Source organism: Fukomys damarensis, unplaced genomic scaffold (assembly GCF_012274545.1).
Source record: "Fukomys damarensis isolate Sample0158 unplaced genomic scaffold, DMR_v1.0_HiC HiC_scaffold_1, whole genome shotgun sequence".
Classification (NCBI taxonomy): domain Eukaryota; kingdom Metazoa; phylum Chordata; class Mammalia; order Rodentia; family Bathyergidae; genus Fukomys; species Fukomys damarensis.
In genome coordinates, this window is record NW_022900913.1 from 38,571,798 (window position 1) to 38,589,461 (window position 17,664).

Below are 17,664 nucleotides of genomic sequence, written 5' to 3' on the forward strand. Positions count from 1 at the left end.
GGAAGTTAATTTCTTCAAAGTTGCTCTGAGGACTATAATCAACAACTTAAAACAATCTAATTGGGTTAATTTTAATAGGACAGTGTGTGTGTGTGTGTGTGTGTGTGGTGCATTTTCAGTGTGCCAGCATATAGTGCACAACTGTCTTAGCCACTTCAGTTGCTCTGAGGACTATAATCAACAACTTAAAACAATCTAATTGGGTTAATTTTAATAAGACAGTGTGTGTGTGTGTGTGTGGTGCATTTTCAGTGTGCCAGCATATAGTGCACAACTGTCTTAGCCTTCTCTTGCATAGAGGCTCACGATTTAGACATTTTTTTCAAATGTTGTTACTGCTTCATGGAAAAGTGGATGTTTAAAGCCCTTCTTCCATAATTTCCAAAATATTTCTCCCCTCTTATTGAACTGGTACATAAACATGCTTATCATTTCAGTTCACACAGGCTGAGATTTTCATTAAAATATTTTCATGGAATAAAAAATAGCACGTTTATTCAATGAGAGTTAACTTTGACTAACACAAAAGAGAAAACACTAATTCACTTCTCCTAACGTTTAATAGCATAGAACACAAAAATTTCAAAACTAAGTATTGTGGCAATGATAAGGAAAATCTAAATGTTGCTACTCTGGCTAGATTAAATATTACATATTTTATTATACTTGTATTTGGATTCTGGAGGCCATGGTAAAAATGAATTATAGGATCTTACAAGAGATTAACATAAATATTCAATTATGATATAGTCAAGTGTTAGACATATATTGTTTGCATCTTCCCAAGCTTTATTTCTAAGCACTTAAATATTTATTTTTTGGATCTTTTCTATGCTAATTAAGTATAATGTAAGTATAATGTAAATGTATAATGAATGCCTTTCTTTTGTCTGAACTTAGATGAAGATTGTAATTTGGTTTGTCAGTCACTCAAAAACCTAAGTGGGAAAGTTGTTACTTTCCTCTTTACTTCATTATCACTTCTTGGGTATCTAGCACCCACACTCAGAATGTTTTAAGTGGTCAAAGCCATTGAACATTATGTTGTGGGCTGGGGATTTAGTTCAGTGGTACTGCCATCTGCCCTGCAAGTGCAAGGTCCCAAGTTCAATCCCTGTTACCCCCCCCAAAAAAAAGTTATGTTGTCTTTATGGGTAATCATATATGGATTGATTCAGGACCTAGGTAGCACAACACAACAGCTGGCTATGACCCATGGAAAACTCGAAGTTACCAATTCCTGAGACAAATGATATATCCTGCTTACTTATGTGGTAACTGATAGGCCCATGAATATCAGGCTGACAGAATAGGATCCTGAGCAGTTGCCAGGTGCTATCCCTGGATGGTACTTCTTTGAGTACTGTCTTGATCAACTTTCCACCCTTATTTTGCAATCATTTTTGATCTAGATCATACATCCCAGGATCTACCAAATTCTCTGCACATTCATATCCTGTAAGACTCTCATTAACTGAAAGGATTCAACAACTTTCTGTAGTTCTTATGGAAAGAAAAACTTGTACTCTGATCATGTAGCCTCCATTTTTGTCTTTTCTTCTCAGTAGGAATTAAATAAAAGAAAGCCAACCACAGGGATGGGGGGCACTGAATTGCCTCCTTATATTGAGTGTTAAAGAGAGAAATTTAGTCTCATAAAAGTTGTTCTTTTTTTAATACTCATTTTTGTTACTGTGAAATTCTTCCCTACTACATAAACAAATAATTTAAATTAACATTATTTTATTCTTCACTTTGCTAATTTATTTAATTGTGTACTATCTGCCCTCATCCTCTTGTCTACCTACACTTCCCTTAGCTGAAGAGCGTCAAAGAGTCACGGTCGGCTTCATAACGTACCCCATGATCTCCTCCTGCAATACACAGCCTTTCAAAACAATCTTCATGTTAGCTATCACACTCATCCACAAAGTAAAGACTTGGAAAATTATGAGTTCGTGCACTCCCACCCCCCAGTAATTTAGTTGGGGCCAAAGAAAACTAAAAGTGATCAATATTGGTATAATATCTCTGCTAATCTTTAAATACCTATTATGTGTTGTTTAATTAGAGTATCTAAAACTTCTTTAGGCAAGTGGCTTCATATACACCCATTTCAAACTTCAAAAGAATCACTAATCATTATTTTTCTAGGTTATTGATGTTCTCTTATCAGAGATAAATGTATATTTTTCCAGCTTTATTCAGGTAGTATATGGTCTTAGGTACTTTTCTCATTGCTTAGACATAATATCTGACACCTGTAACTCTCAGGAGGAAAGGTTTTTGGCTCACAGTTAGAACAGGTTTCAATCCATAGTCTGCTAGATCCATGGTAGCATGGCATGGTAGAGAAGAGTTGGTGGCATGGCCGGAAGGATGCAGAGAGAGGGTGAAGGGAAGAATGTGGAAGAGGTAAACTCTTGAAGGCCACATCCCCTGTAACCCATCTGCTCTGACTGGCCTCAGCTCCCAACATCGCATTTCGACTAATCCACTGGAGTACCACGGTCCCATGATTCAATCACCTCCATAAATCCCTTATGAGAGCATGAGGTATTGGGGGAACATAGCATTCTACCTCCGGGCCATTCTTTACGCAAAATACACTTAGTCCATCTCTAAGATTTACCAAAGCCACAACAGTTTCATCATTGCTAAAAAAAATCCAAGTTCAAAGTGCCCTCTGAAATTTAAGGCAAAATCTGAGCTGTGACTTCTGTAAAAATGAAAAGAAAGTTAAACACTTCCAAATTACAATGGCACAGGATAAACATTTCCATTACAAAAGTGAGAAACAGGAAGACAGAAAAGAATGGAACCAAAATAAGACCTAGGTCCAGCAGGGCAAACATTAAACCCCATTAGTTCCATGTCCACCACCTGGGACAGTCTGTGGCAAGATGTGAACCCCAAAGGGCTTTAGCTACCCCTCTCCTGCTGCATAGATGAAACTTCGTGAATGACTGGATGATCGAAATTACATGAAATCGGATGCTACAAGAATAAAAGTGAATAACTGATTTTAGTGTAGAAGAGAAAAGAACTAATTGTAAAACAAGCTATTTAAACATTCTTTCAGAATGAAATGACAGACTACCTTTCTCTTGACTTGTTTCACTTTTTTAAAAAAGAAAAGGTATTTATCCACCTGCATTTAATGACACAGTCCTGCTAGAAGAAATAATAACATTTTTGGTTTGCAATACTAATAAACATCTATTTGTTGCAGTTGTGGAACCAACATACTTTAACAGTTTAGAAATTGGTCAATGGAAAATAAATTGTCTGGCCCAAATGATCCTAGACTTGCTCAAATACCAAGTATGATAAAACATCACAAATTCATATTCGAAATATGGGACCCGGCAGTGTAGCTAAAATGCTTCTCTTCATCAGTCAGTGGTAATTATGAGTCACAGAGTGCCACAAATTCACAAATACTGCCAGGGTACCACCCTGGTTCACCATCCCTGCTTTAGCCCTGATGTGTCACTCATGTTGAAGTCATCCAGTAAATGGAGAGAAGTTTCCTACAGTATTAGGAAGCATATTTCACCAGAATTCTGAAAGTACTTTTTGTTTCCTGAAATACTAGTTGCCCAGATGTCTTTGGATCAGGCTTCTGGCACAAACTTGTTCAGGAAATTGAGCAGAAAGAACACCTATTTTTTTATTTTAAATGAAATAAAACCATTGCACAATAACATTGCACAATAACAAAAAAAACAAACGGTTGGGTAGTGATGTCGTTAAAGATCCACATCACTGTGACTTTATTTTGGTCATAGAGGAAGCAATCATGAGTTTTGAGGTATTGAAGCAGTAACTAATTTAGATGACTTCACTTAATAAAACAGGCTTTAAAAGAAATATGCCGATGTTAGAATTAAGGACAAAACTACTTATTTTCTGTTTCTAGTTATAAGTAAAGAACTTAATGGAGAGCAGATTTGCAATAGAATAAAAAAATACTATCCATCTCTGCCTCTGAAGAACATAACCCTGGAGTCAAGTATACATGAGGACGTTAAAAATTATTGATTACTGAATTTGTTGCCTACAAGGGTTAGGCCTGTGAATTAGCATCAGTAAATTGTCATATATTTTCTTGTGTGCTTAGAGTAAAATTTTAAGAACTGTATCTTTATAAAATCACTGTAGAAACAGAAGTAGTCTTAAACAATTTAGCTACCTCTAATTCCTCAGAATGGAGGGGATGAAGAGAGCTTTTTCTCCTCAAAGCACGGTTTGATGGTACCCTAAAGCTTATTTGAAATCTTATATTTAACTTTTTTAAAAACGTAATTTTAAATTTTCTTATAAAATGTTTTTAAATTTATTTTTATTTATTTATTTATTTTTTTTTTGAGACAGGGTCTCACTATGTAGTTGAGACTGACCTGGAACTCCTTATGTAGCCCAGGCTGGTCTCGAACTCACAGCGATCCTCCTGCCTCAGTCCCCAAGTGCTGGGATTACAGGCATGCACCACCATGCCCAGCTTAAAATCTGTTTTTTAAACATGGAACAATTTTCAAATTATTTGTTACATAGTAAACTTGGCACCATCTTCCCATTGGGAGTACTTTACTTGTATCATGGGTTTGGGATCCATTGCTTTACTATCAAAGAACTGTAGCATATATACCAGGGACAGAGCCCTAGACTCTCTTTTGTTGCAAATCTCTTAGTGAAATATCTTTTTCTTGTTAAAAAAAAAAATCTCTTTAAGAACTAGCAAACTTTATTGTTAATGTTATAATGAGATCTGTTATCTTAATGTCTACCCAATATGTATAGGTATATCAAGATAATTCCATAATATGACATAAATATTCCAAATGTGAGGATTATAGAAATAATAATGAATTGGTGGAGATGTTTTTAGCTAAACAATTGAACTCACCTTCTTATGGCCATCAAATGGTTATCAGTTCCTGCAAGGCCTACCACACACGGGGTCTACCCCGTTATTCCACTCTCCACCTAACACTTGAAAGAATGACTCCTATCTATTGAGGACTTATTTCAACTCAGTTATTGTGCCAAATGCATGTACTTTGCTGCTTTTAAACAATAATTTCAGAGAACAGCACTATTTTTGTCTTCATTTGATTCAAAAAATCAAGACTCAGAGATATTAGATAACTTTTTCCACATCACAGTTATTCAATTATGATTATAGAGTTTTAACCCACACACTGTAACTCCAGAATACTATTTACTGCAGTAGTTTTCCTCAGAATGTTAGATTAAATCCAAGAAGAATACTTTGCTGTAAAGTGTATGTTTTTCTTTGTAAGATTATTTTCCAATAATCCCAAATACTCTTGCCTTATTTCATATGCTCTTATGTCCAAATTCTTAATCAGATCAGTATTCAAATTCTTGGATTTTTAATTTTTCACTCATGGTTCCAAACCCTGAGACATGATCAGATCAGGTCTCACTTAAAGTACAAAAGGATATTGTATAAATTATCCTCGTGTAATTATTGGCTTGTAATGCTGAACAAATGTTTATCTTTAAATTTCAGCTTATTTAATGATATTTTGATGTTGTTGTTTTGTTTTTGTTTTTGTTTTTGGTACCGGGGACTGAACTTGGGTCCAAGGTAGGCCACTGAACCACTGAGCTAAATCCCAGCCCAATCTTATTTAATGATTTAATGACATGTCTTCCTGTCTGTCAGAATACAGAAAGAAAATGTCTTGCATGACATTGACTTAAATTTAAGTTTATTGTGAGCAGTTATTCTAAATTTAATTTCCAACAATAGCCATTTTTCATTCTCTACATTTGCATTGATTTGACACAATAAATATCAATAACTATTGCAATAAGATTCTTTACACATATGAAAATTAATCTTAATAATATCAATGACATTAGCAGTCATGACCATTAAATTTTTTAAGTCCTAGAGTAAAGACAGATGCTTAACAATTAAAATTACATGTTGGCCCTAGAAATGAGAGGAAAAGGCTTTCCTAATTGTAGCTTTGATCACATAAGTGTATTTTCACCTTACATTATTTCAATAAGATGTTTTATACTTTCCTTTTTATTTTTCCCAATGAAATACATTACAATTTACTGGAATGATATAAATGCATATGTATGAACATATATATATATATATATGTATATATATGTTTGCACACATAGAAAATGCATGTTTGCATATATATATATACATAAATATACACATAATGTAAACATACATTATTCTTTTTTGAACACTAAGCAACTTTGAGAACTTTTTAAGCAAATTATTATGATTTTTAAATGTTTAAGTATTAATCAATATGCTTATTATGCAATAATTAATATTTTGCAAGGCCCAATTTATTATACTCATAGACAGATGATATAACTGAGACCAAACACAGAGAGATGAGATGTACTCAGGAAATCATTCTTTGGAAAGATATAAAAACGTTGAATGGAAGCAAAGGAGCCCCAGCAATATCTAATGGGATTGGACTATCACCCAAGAATAATATTTTTCTAGAATTTAATTATATAATGTTGAAACTAAAACTATGACATTATGAAACCTAAAAACAGGGTGAAACAGGATTTTAGTGTATTTACTTAGTAATAAATCACTCCAAATGCATAAATAAATTACCTCAAATTCATTAACTAGAAAAGGAATTCCTTGGCTAATGGGTCATGGCACTGACATTTGATTAAGTCTACAACCTCTCCTCTCTCCCACATTACTTTTCACTTTCCTTAACCTCTTTAACATTTGTCTTCTCCAAATTTTAGTTGCCACATGCCTTTAGTTAGCAATATATACAATCATGCCTGTGGGCCTCTTCCCTCCCTCTTGTCCCTTGAGTTCGGTGTAACACGTCCTGTATTGTGTTCTATGCAAGTAGCCTTTTTTTTTTTTCCTGTTCCTGGAATCCAACTGGGGACCTTGCCCTTGGGAGGTAGGCGGTGGAACCAAGGTAGCCCTCTTTTGGGAGCACTCTTGTCCTACCTTTTCTAGGCGTGCTGGATGTTGAACTGATTCCTTCAAACACTTCTGAACCTAAAACCCAGTCATCTGTTCCTTTCTCTTTGAAATTCTCGAGACCGCTGAGACTCAGCTGCTTTGAAAATAGTATTTGTTGAATCTATCGTGTAAATGTGGCTCTTGAGTCTAGGTTTGTTTAACACCAGCAAGGGATGGACACAAACTCAAGCACATCACCAGTGCCAGTCTTTGGGAGAAACAACATGAATACTATTTAATGCAGATTTTCAGTGCCCTACGTGACTTATTAGATTTGGTTTCCGGTGCACAGACATCCTAACTCAGGTTAAAATAGAACACACACATTCTAAGAAGCCTCCCCCCCCACATTCCCTCTTGCACGTCCCTCCCTTCTTTTCTTCCGGTCGTATTTCTTCTTTCTCTCTTTACCATAGTTTCCTCCCCTTTAAAAAAAAAAAAAAAAAAAACCCCGGGGAGTCAGTTCAGTGGTTCCGCCGCCTGCCTCGCAAGCGGAAGGTCCCAGTTCATCCTCTGTACCAAACAAACAAACAAACAAACACAACTTATCTACAGCCACCCTTTAACCAGTCAGAAACGAAGCAACCCCTCCATAAGCAAAATCAGAGCCCTCGGTGGGGCGTGGCGGGGACGCCTCCCTTAGGGCCAGAAGACTTCAAGGGGAAGTCCAAGAGTTTCCAGCCCAGGAAACCGGGATATCAGATCTGCTCAGTTTCACAGACAGTTTGGCTCTTGTAAGCAATCGGACCTCCAGAAGCAGCAGTCCTTGAAGGGATCAAGGGCCCAGGCACTTTTACAGTGCCCTTCCTGTCCAGACTCCGGAGAAGCCAGGGGTGTGAGGGCGGAGCCACTGGGCGGGCAAAATCCTAGCCAAAGACCAGCCTTTGCCGGTCTCTCTACTACCTTATGGGTTTTGGCAAGGAGAGGGAGATCACCCTCTCAATGAAAAGGCAGATGTCCCTTTAAGGTCTGCCTTGCCGGCCGGTGGACTTTAGCCTAAAAAGGGACCCGCGATGCTGGCTTTATTTGTCCATGTCTCGGACAGAGCCCGGGAGCCTTGCCAGTGAGATTTTCGACTGAAAGCACGAAGGAGCGGACGATGTGGCAATCCGTTTAGGAGGTGAAAAGCGTGCAGCCAACTTAAAGGAGTTTGACCAAAAGACAGGAAATCACTTCTCTGCCGCTCCTGGGCTGTGTGACCCGCAGGCGCGGAGGACGGAGACCCGCGCAGACCGTGAAGTGGCCCAGAGCTCGTGGCGTCACTCCCCGTCCTGCCCTCCGGACAAGCACTTTCCCGGGGCGCAGCTGCTGCGGCTCCAGCCATGGCCCCCCGGAGCTCTGCCGGCCCAGAGGTCGCTGTCGCCTGCTTGTGGCTTCTCACCGGTAAGCGACTCCGCCTTGCTGTCAGCATAAAAAAATGCGCCGAGCTGTGGCCGGGACAGCAGGAGGGAGAGCCCGTCCTCTCCGGGGCGGCCAGGTGGCCTGGCCAGGTCAGCGCACAAAGCGCGCTTCAGCCTTTGGGCTCTGATAGCGATTAGTTTTTGGTGTCGCGTCAGCCTCTCCAGCCCGGCAGCGGGAGTGAGGCAGTGCTGAAAACTTTTACCTAGTAGAGTTAGATTCGCAAATTAAAGTTGTGCTTACCATGTCCATTGGCTGAAATGGTTTTTCCACCTCTTTTTTCTGGAATAACTAGACGGTGACTGATTTATAGTCAAAGTTCCGACTCTCGGGGTGTTCGTGAATGGACATTCTGTCGTTTTCTTGTGGGCTAGTGTTTAAGATACTCTGCTAAATTTAGCCGAATAGATTCAGAATGCAGTGTAAAATTCTCTCCTGTCCTGAAACAGTGATTCTGTGTTAGCAACCGAGTAGAGAAACATTTTGAAACGGAGAAATATTGAACAGCGCAGACTATTAAGATGCAAAATAATAGTATTGTTTCACTTAAAGTGTATACTTTGAAGGTGGGATTTTAAAAACAAAGAAGAAATGTAAAAATATATCCAATTTAGAGGATTGCCTTATTCGAGATTGTCCAAATGATTAACTCTTTCAGATCTTTATACAAGTTACTGGCTTAAGAGGGAAAGTTGAAATGATGACAGACAGTAGACTGGAAGGGTAGGGGTGAAAACCTTAAGTGAAAGAAAATGACCTGGTTAATGACATCATGGTTTCCTTTAGCATATCACTGACTCTCAGTTGTTTGATTTTTTTTTTCTTTTTTTACTGTTGGTATGCTTATTAATATTTGTTAGTGTTTACCATTAAAAATAAGAGGAACCCATCTAGTTTAATGCGACTTTAGGTGATCAACCATCGTTACCTTTTATGAAGATCGCTTAGAAAGGGATTATGAATATGCAGAGCTATTTTTTTTTCATAGGTGGTGTTAAGAGAGTGCATAATGAGCTACTGGCTTTTCATCCAAACATTTTTCACTTCTCCGGAAATGTCCAATAATCCAAACAGTGGTAACTTCTGAACAGCATTACAGCCAGCGAGTGGTTTAATTTACCAGCTACTGTCATTACCCTTTACACATGCTCAACCTATGATTCATCCCTAGCCCAAATTTTTGGAGATAGTCTGTGTTTTCTTCTTTTTCTTTTCTTTTTTTTTTCTTTTTTGGTTTTTTGAGACAACTATGTAGTTGAGACCACCCTGGAACTCACTGTGTAGCCCAGGTTGGTCTCAAACTCAAAGAGATCTTCCTGCCTCAGCCTCCCAAGTGCTGGGATTACAGGTGTGCACCACCACACCCGGCTGTATTTTCTTCTTGTTATTAAGAAAAGTCTAAATAATTCCATAACAGTTCAAATTGTACCTTTTCCATATTACCAAAAAAGTAATCACTAGTGCAGAAATTACCTAATTAGTTTTCCGTGTCCTCTAAAACAGATTTAAAAAAATGAAACTTTAAGAAGGAAAGGGAAGATTAACAATTTATAATTTTCATATTTGTTGGTATAGTATACATTGCTGACCCTGGGAAGGGACTTATAGGAAAATAATGCAAGATAGTTTAAAATTATGATACTTGATTCTTTTTGTGCTTAAGGGAATAATATTGAAGTTTAGAATTGAAAATATGTTACTGACTTAGAAGCAACAGGTTGCTCATACATGCTATAATTTATTCCCACTTCACAATACAACATTAAGGAACTGAAATTTGATTTCTTCCTTTTCTTTGTTGGTTTCCCTTTCAATCGGCACATTCTATCAGTTCCTTCTTATCAGTTCTTCCTTATGTTTGGAAACTTGCCATTTCATGGAATCCACACCTAATCTGGGATCTCATCAATATACTCACCCACGCCCACTACTGTAGAATTTATCTTTTTAAAGGTAAACTGCCTGAACCTAATCTCTAATCTACCATCCTAAAGAGTCTTTCTCATTATATGTAAGATTTTAGTCAACAATCTTTAGTAGTCTTTTGTGCCTGTCATATAAACCCTAAAGTTTTCAACAGATCATGCTAATCCAGCCCCTTTCCTAGTACCCCTGTAATCAGTTTCCTATTGCCATTGTAACAAACTGCCATACCAGTTTACCAGCTAAAAACAGCATAAATTTACTGTACTATAGTTCTCTAAGTCATGTCTTTCTACGCTAAAATCAAGATGCTGCCTGGCATTTCTTCTGGAGGCTCAGTTTCCTTGCTTTTTCCAGCACTGAGAGGCCACCTGCACTCTCCTTGACTTGCCTTTCTCTGTTTTTAAAGCCAGTAAGATATCTCTCCCTGTGACTTTGATACTACTGCCTTCATGAGGATTCCTTTGTTTATATTAGGGTTATTCCAACAAAATAGTCTTTCCTGTCTCAAAATATTTAATTACATCTGGAAAGCCCCATTTTACATCTAAGTAACATATTTACATGTTTCAGGGGTTAGGATAGGACATCTTTGAGAGACCAATATTATTCTGCCTGCCATATCCTGTAACATAAAGTCTCCACTATATTCAATTACTCTTCCTTACTTTTCTCTTAATCCTCCTGCTCATTATGCATCTAGAAAAGAACTCCACCCTTCCTTTCTACTACCCCCTGCCATCTAAACAAACTCTCACCAGCCTTCAAAGCTGGGTTTACATCAAAATAACAAACCATTACCAGGCCAATAAGTTTACCATTGGATTATGTAGGTCTTGTATTAGCTTCTTCTACTTCTTAAATAATTTGTCAAAGAAGACATTCTCTACTATGTCCAAATAAAGTTCTTATTGATATTTTATGCATGCCAAAGTCCCAGCATAAACTAGTGGCTCCTATAGAGGACTTAACTGAAAAAAGTTTCATAAAGAAAAAGTTTAGAAAGGCCTTAAGGAAACCAAAAAATGATGAAAAAGCATTTAGAACAAGCAACATGGGGAGGAAGTACCTGAAACGGCAGTGGGAAGAAAAACCACGATCGTTCTTAGGTCTGCCCTAGAGGTGGGAGGTGGGCTGTGGAACCACAGCAGTGGCTACAGGGAGTTAGTGCCAAAATTGAAGGAATGGTGCCAGCAAAGAATATGGGAAATAAATAACCATCTTACCCCGACCTTTTAACATCTGATCCAGCCCTGCCAATGGCCATATCCAAATGGTAGGATTCAACCTTCCAGAGGACACAGGTCAAGAGAGACAATAACAGAAAATAACTAGCACAGATTAATGCTTAAATATATTGAAGGCCCAGTGCCAAGAACTATACGTTTTATTTCATTTGAATCTAAAAAAATTAAAATTTGAAACTATGATCTGTATTGTACAGATAAAGAAATCAAAGCACTAACAAATTAATTTCATTTGTCCAAAGTCACACTAGTAGAAAATAACAAATACTCAATTCCTATCTTTGACTTCAAATTTCATACTCTGAAATATGCCTATATATGAGGTTGTCGCCTTGTTGCTTACCACTTTAAATGTGAAATCCAAATATAATTGTCTGAGACTTTGATAAAGATCTAACGATGCAAGTGTTAGTTCTCTTTTAGTATGTGGTCAAATTAGATGATGACCCACCCTACCTTAAGTATAACTCAAATAACAATAATTTCTATTTATTAGAAAGATATGAGGTGTGATCAAAATACTGCATGCCATGAATGTTTAAATTTTTTAAAAAATTATTTTTATAAAAGATACATTGCTATTAACCTACCTCATAATATTTCTCCTGGATTCAAACACATTTATTTGATTCTTCTTGCTACTTTCTGAAGCACTTCTTAAAGTCTTTTGTGAGTATCTTTATGAGATATGATAAAAAAAATAGTGAATACTGCTAGTGAATGCCATCCAGTGGCAAGGCAGGCTGGTAAAAATACTCTGATGCGTTCTCTTCTACTTATTCAATGGGACTGGCACCATGTGACCTGTAGTTCTTCCCTGAAGTCAAAACAACAATGCAAGGTAAATGCTTTGAATAGATTGAAATCTAGGCAGCTGAGGACATTAATGCAAAAGAACTTCCAGAACTGCTTCAGAAAGTGGCAAGAATGATGGAATAAGTGTGTCTGAAGCAAGGGGAAATATTTTGAGGGGAATTAATGGCATTTTTTTAACTCTAGTAAATCATTTTAAAATTTGACATTCACCATATTTTCTGACTGTATCACATACGTCCAGAATTATTCCTTTCTAGAAATACTTTGGTTGGCCTAGAATCAAGGGTCTTCTGTGATGTTTTTTTACCGGCAAGATTTCCTATTCAAAATACAACATAAGGAGATGGCTGGATATGGGGAGAAAGTCACTTACCCAAGTAAAGAGCTGCCAGAGTATTAGGTTTACTGAAGGTGGTGAACATTGTCTTAGCCATTTTGGTGTCTGTAAAGGTAATGACAATTTATGGGATTTTTTTTGTTTGCTTTCTCTTTAGTAAAAAGGCAACAAGAGTAACAGTGAAGTCTACATGCTAAATTGTTTTACAGGATGCTAACCTACCTAATTTGATCATGAGCTCCTGGGCCACTGTTCAACATTATTGATCTCATCTCCTTAGGTGCATACATCTCTACCTTTGTTCCCCTACCTCCAACCCCAAATCCTTCCCACTGAGATCTAGAACTTCTGAATTTTCATGCACCTCCTTAGAAACATTTGAATAGAATAAAGAAGTGATGTTTTAAATATGTATATTCAGAAAATTAGGGATCAGTTACTAGTCTTTATCTCACTGCATTTCTGTTGTGTAAGACAAAAAATAGTGTGATTGAATCTATGTTAAGAAGAAACTGAGAGGAAAGATATTTGAATTATTTCCACACTGCTAAAGTCAGAATAAATTCCCTATTCAGGGCAGTCTGTGACTGGAGAATTGTATTCATTTTCAAAGCAAGTACAGTGAACAATCAAAAGATGCAAATGAGCTAAATATGTTCCTTTCCTAAGAATCTTTTAAACTTATTTCAGCTCCTCTATTATGTCAAGTCCTCTGAAGTGCTCTCTGGGCCTTTACGTAAACAGCCCCACTACTATTGATCCTGAAATCCCCCCAAAATTTTATTCTGAAGACTCCCTGGATAGATTATGGACACCCTTTCCCAGAGACGTGTGCCCCTAGCAGCTTTCTCTATAATATACCACATATATAGTTAAATATGTAATTGTCTTTTTCCCAGCTTGCTGTATACTCTGTAAAAACAGTCTTACTATATTTAGCACCTAGAAATATTGTTATAGGCACTTTTTATTGAATGAATCATAGACTATAGACAGATTTATAAAATATTTGTGATCAAATTGTCCCTTTAAATTATATCCTTACAAATATCTACCCATATTTTTTGCTAGTTGAATAGAAGCTACCATCAATTGAAAAATGCCTCATTAAAAACATACTGTCAACCCAATATATAACTGTTAGCTGTATCCTAGTTTCAAGGGTGTTGCAAAGTGGGAAAACACACATCTAAAAATCATAATAATATACAAAGTATATTTACATGACAATTCACTATCACATTTCTTTGTACATTTAAAAACTACACTTTAAGGTCTAAAAGATGCACACATATAATACCTCTTCAAGAGCCAAGTTTGTATCTGATTAAGGGAATAGTTGTTCCTTTGGCACCAGCAACTTCACCATTTCCCCAAAGTAGAGCTTCCTCTAAATAGCTACATTTAGAAGGAAGCCTTAAGAAAAAGATGACAGTAAGTTAATCAAAGAACTTTCCAATTGTACAGGATTTATGACTATAGCTTTGGCAAACTCTGTCATAGTTGTGAGAAAAAGAACTGTGTATATATGAAAGAGTCTAATTTTAATCTAATCATTTCTATGACTTAAAAGGAAAATTTAAAAGTCAGCCAAGTTTCAAAGGGAAACTGAAATGTACACACTGGTTGGTATGAGGAATTCACTTAATGTCCAAACCATATAAAACTGTTTTATCTAAACAGTGGATCTCTATAAATAAGACAAGTGAGAAATCTGGATGAATAGCAAAATCACTGTAATTCAAATATCAACAAGAGTGAAGACGTGTTTTTTGTATAAAATACATAACTATGGAAGTAAATGTATATTCTTGAATGCAGCATTTAAATCATATTAGAACTTCAAAGATAAGTTTACATTTTATTTTAAATCATATAGTCGTGCTACAAAGTAACTACACTTTCAAAAATACTTTATTAACTTGACTTTTAATGTGCCAAATATTGAAGTGTGAGTACATGGGTATTTACCAGCCCTTTAAAAATTGATATTATAGGGCTGGGGATTTAGCTCAGTGGTTCTGCCACCTGCCTTGTAAGCACAAAGACCTGAGTTTGATTCCCAGTACCAAAAAAAAAAAAAAAGATATTATAAATTTTAATATTTTTGCAAAATGTTCCTATATTGTATAGGGAGACAATGAACAGAAACATAACACACAGTTTTGTTTTGTTAATAAGATTTTGCTTATTTAGTAGAAGCTTTTTTATTGTTTTGTCACAATTGCAAGCAAGTGCTTTTAGCCACAGGAAATTTAAGACAGTGAGTACAAAAAGTTGCTTAAAAACCAAAAAGCTTTCCCTTTTACTCTTTACCGTTTTGCCTGTATTTGCTGAATAATCTTCCCAATCATCCATTGAGCTTTGCTTGTAGAGGTCACATGGGAGTCTTTGCAAAACCTTAGATTGCATATTTTCTGTAAAGAAATTATCCCATTTATCATTGAACATTCATCATCTGAGCTCTGGCTCCTTATATATTCTGTAAAGATCACTTTCCAAATCATGTATAGCAAAAATAATTGCCATTATAAATTATTCTAAAATATGTAGACATTTTCCTTAGTGAAATGCTTTTAAAGACATCATTTTCTCATCCAAGTATGGACAGCTAAAAAATTGAAATAGGTTTTAGAAATTTATCTAAGAGTAATCTTCCTTTAAATATTTAGTAACATTATAAAAGCAGTATGATTTCCTAAATTTAGTATGTTAATTATAAGTTAAAATTTCTAAATTAAAAGAAAACTAATAACCACTCATTCTTTCATATAACCATATGATTATGTACCACTTAGGTTCCAGGGTTCCACTTAGGTTCTCTTTCCACAAAGAGATATAAAAGGTGGTCTCTGCCTTTAGAGGCTCATGGTTTGGAAGAAGCAACAAACATTCAAAGAAACAATACTGGAAGGGGCTCCCAAGTGGTTTAAAAAGAGAAGCAAAAAGAAACATTTCAGGAAAATAAACTTTGAAAATATATATATATATATTCACATATTATACATCCCCTACTATTTAAAGGACACTACTAAGCATAAGGTGTGCGAACAAGAAATCCATTCTTCAGGGGCCCATAATACTTGCTACTGTCATACAAACCATTTCTGGCATATTGTTTTAGAGGAAGGCTTGTAACGCAATTCACCCATGAGATGCATGAATCATTTCACATAGTAGGGGTGACCTAAGGTTTGGGAAAGAGGTGTGAAGATAAATAAATTCACCTAACAAACTGCCCATCAGTCAACTCTACCAAAACAGTTGTCTTTCCAAATAATTGTGCTCACGTTAAAGTGAGACCTCACTCCTCACCTTGGTCTATCCAGATTTCTACCTTCAAGCCAGGGATTCTTATAGATTTGCAAGTTTATACAGCTTTTTCACTTCACAGAGTATCATAATCTCATTCGAACCTCATAAGGATCATCAAATGAGAGAATAGGGACAAATACATAATCTATTTACAGTATAGAGTGAAGATAGTTTAGGCTCACAGTGGTAAAGAACGTATCTAAAGTTTATAGAATATAGGCTCAGAAAAGATTAACTCAGGTGTGTAAGCACCAAACCTGGAATCAGCTTGCATGGCTAAAATGAATGCCAGAATCAAAGTCAAAAGATACCATGTAACACTGAAAACAGATTAAGATGTTCAAATGTTTCTTAATGTCGCAGCACAATTTTTACAATTATACTGATTTTAATTATTGAATTCAATTTCCTCAACTCTCATGTAAAAGAAACGGAATTTCAAAAAGAGACTCAGTACTGGCAAAATTTACAGAAAAAGCAACTGAAGGGTAAGAACTGTAATTCTTTTGACTTCTAGCCCAGTTTTTTTGAGACTGGAAATGTCTCAAAAACAAGAAATTAAAAACATTTGAAGGTAACAAGACTGACTTTTTTGTTGTTGTTCTGGAGACGTTAAAAAAAAAGATAAGGCCTTACAGGAAAACAGACATAATTACCCGATATAAATGTTTCTGTTTTCAAAGAGCCAGTAAGTATAAAATTATAATTGAAAACAACAAAACCAAACCATGTCTTTTTCTTGTAATTTTGCATATTTTGGAAAAGAATGAAAATAATTGAATTTATAACCATACTTTTTAAATTAAATGAAATTATAGTTGATAACAGTATTACTGCCTCAAGAAGTGTCTGTAATGTTAATGTAGCTATCACATTTTACATCTCACTCCCTCTAGTTTACCATTAATGTATGAATACCTACCATATGCAGGAGATATAGTTTACTCAAATTAATATGATGCATAGTTTCAATTCCAGATAATATTTAAGCTGCCCTTACAGATAGACAGAATATAAGGAATCAGGGAAGAAAAGTGGGATGGGGAGGGTACTGGGATTGAACTCAGGACCTTGCACTTGCAAGGCAGGTAGCAGAAACACTGAGCTAAATCCCCAGCCCAGAAGTGGGAATTTAAATAGAATATTATGAGCTGGTGTAGCAAAGGAGAAATTTACTAGGATGCACAGGGAACAAAGATTACTCTTGTAGTATAATGTAGAGTGCCTTGAGGTCAAATTGAGTGGGAAATTAAATTTTTAAGATCATAGCATTGATGTTCCAGTGTTAGGGATTTGGAACCTGAATTTAAAGAATTGGAACCCAGAGTAACTCAAAATAAAAGTGTAATGCTTGGTCAAGAAGTACTAAGCCATAACACAAAATCTGGAAGAAAATATCTGATCATTGAACAATAAGCTCAAATTACAAAAGAAGAGAAAAAAGCTCTAAACTGTTACAGATGTTTTGGATTAAACAGTAATTCTGTGAAAAATACTGTATGTTCACTCACTGAAGCATACTGGTATTTAGAGACATCCCCAAAAGGTTTGCCCTACAGCAACTATAAAAACAAAATTAGAAATTAATGTAGGCTTTTATACAGGTTTCAAATGTA

General features: G+C 36.1%; 1 protein-coding gene across 1 annotated transcript in view; it reads left to right on the forward strand.

Annotated features, from left to right (window-relative positions):
* Window positions 1-7,523: 7,523 nt before the first annotated feature.
* The window catches only part of Itga1 (integrin subunit alpha 1), a 131,086-nt gene continuing 120,945 nt past the window's right edge, over window positions 7,524-17,664 (forward strand). The window contains exon 1 of the mRNA XM_010644015.3: window positions 7,524-8,395. Coding sequence (XP_010642317.1) covers window positions 8,335-8,395 — 61 coding nt within the window. The 5' untranslated portion in view covers window positions 7,524-8,334. The remainder of the gene's footprint in view (window positions 8,396-17,664) is intronic.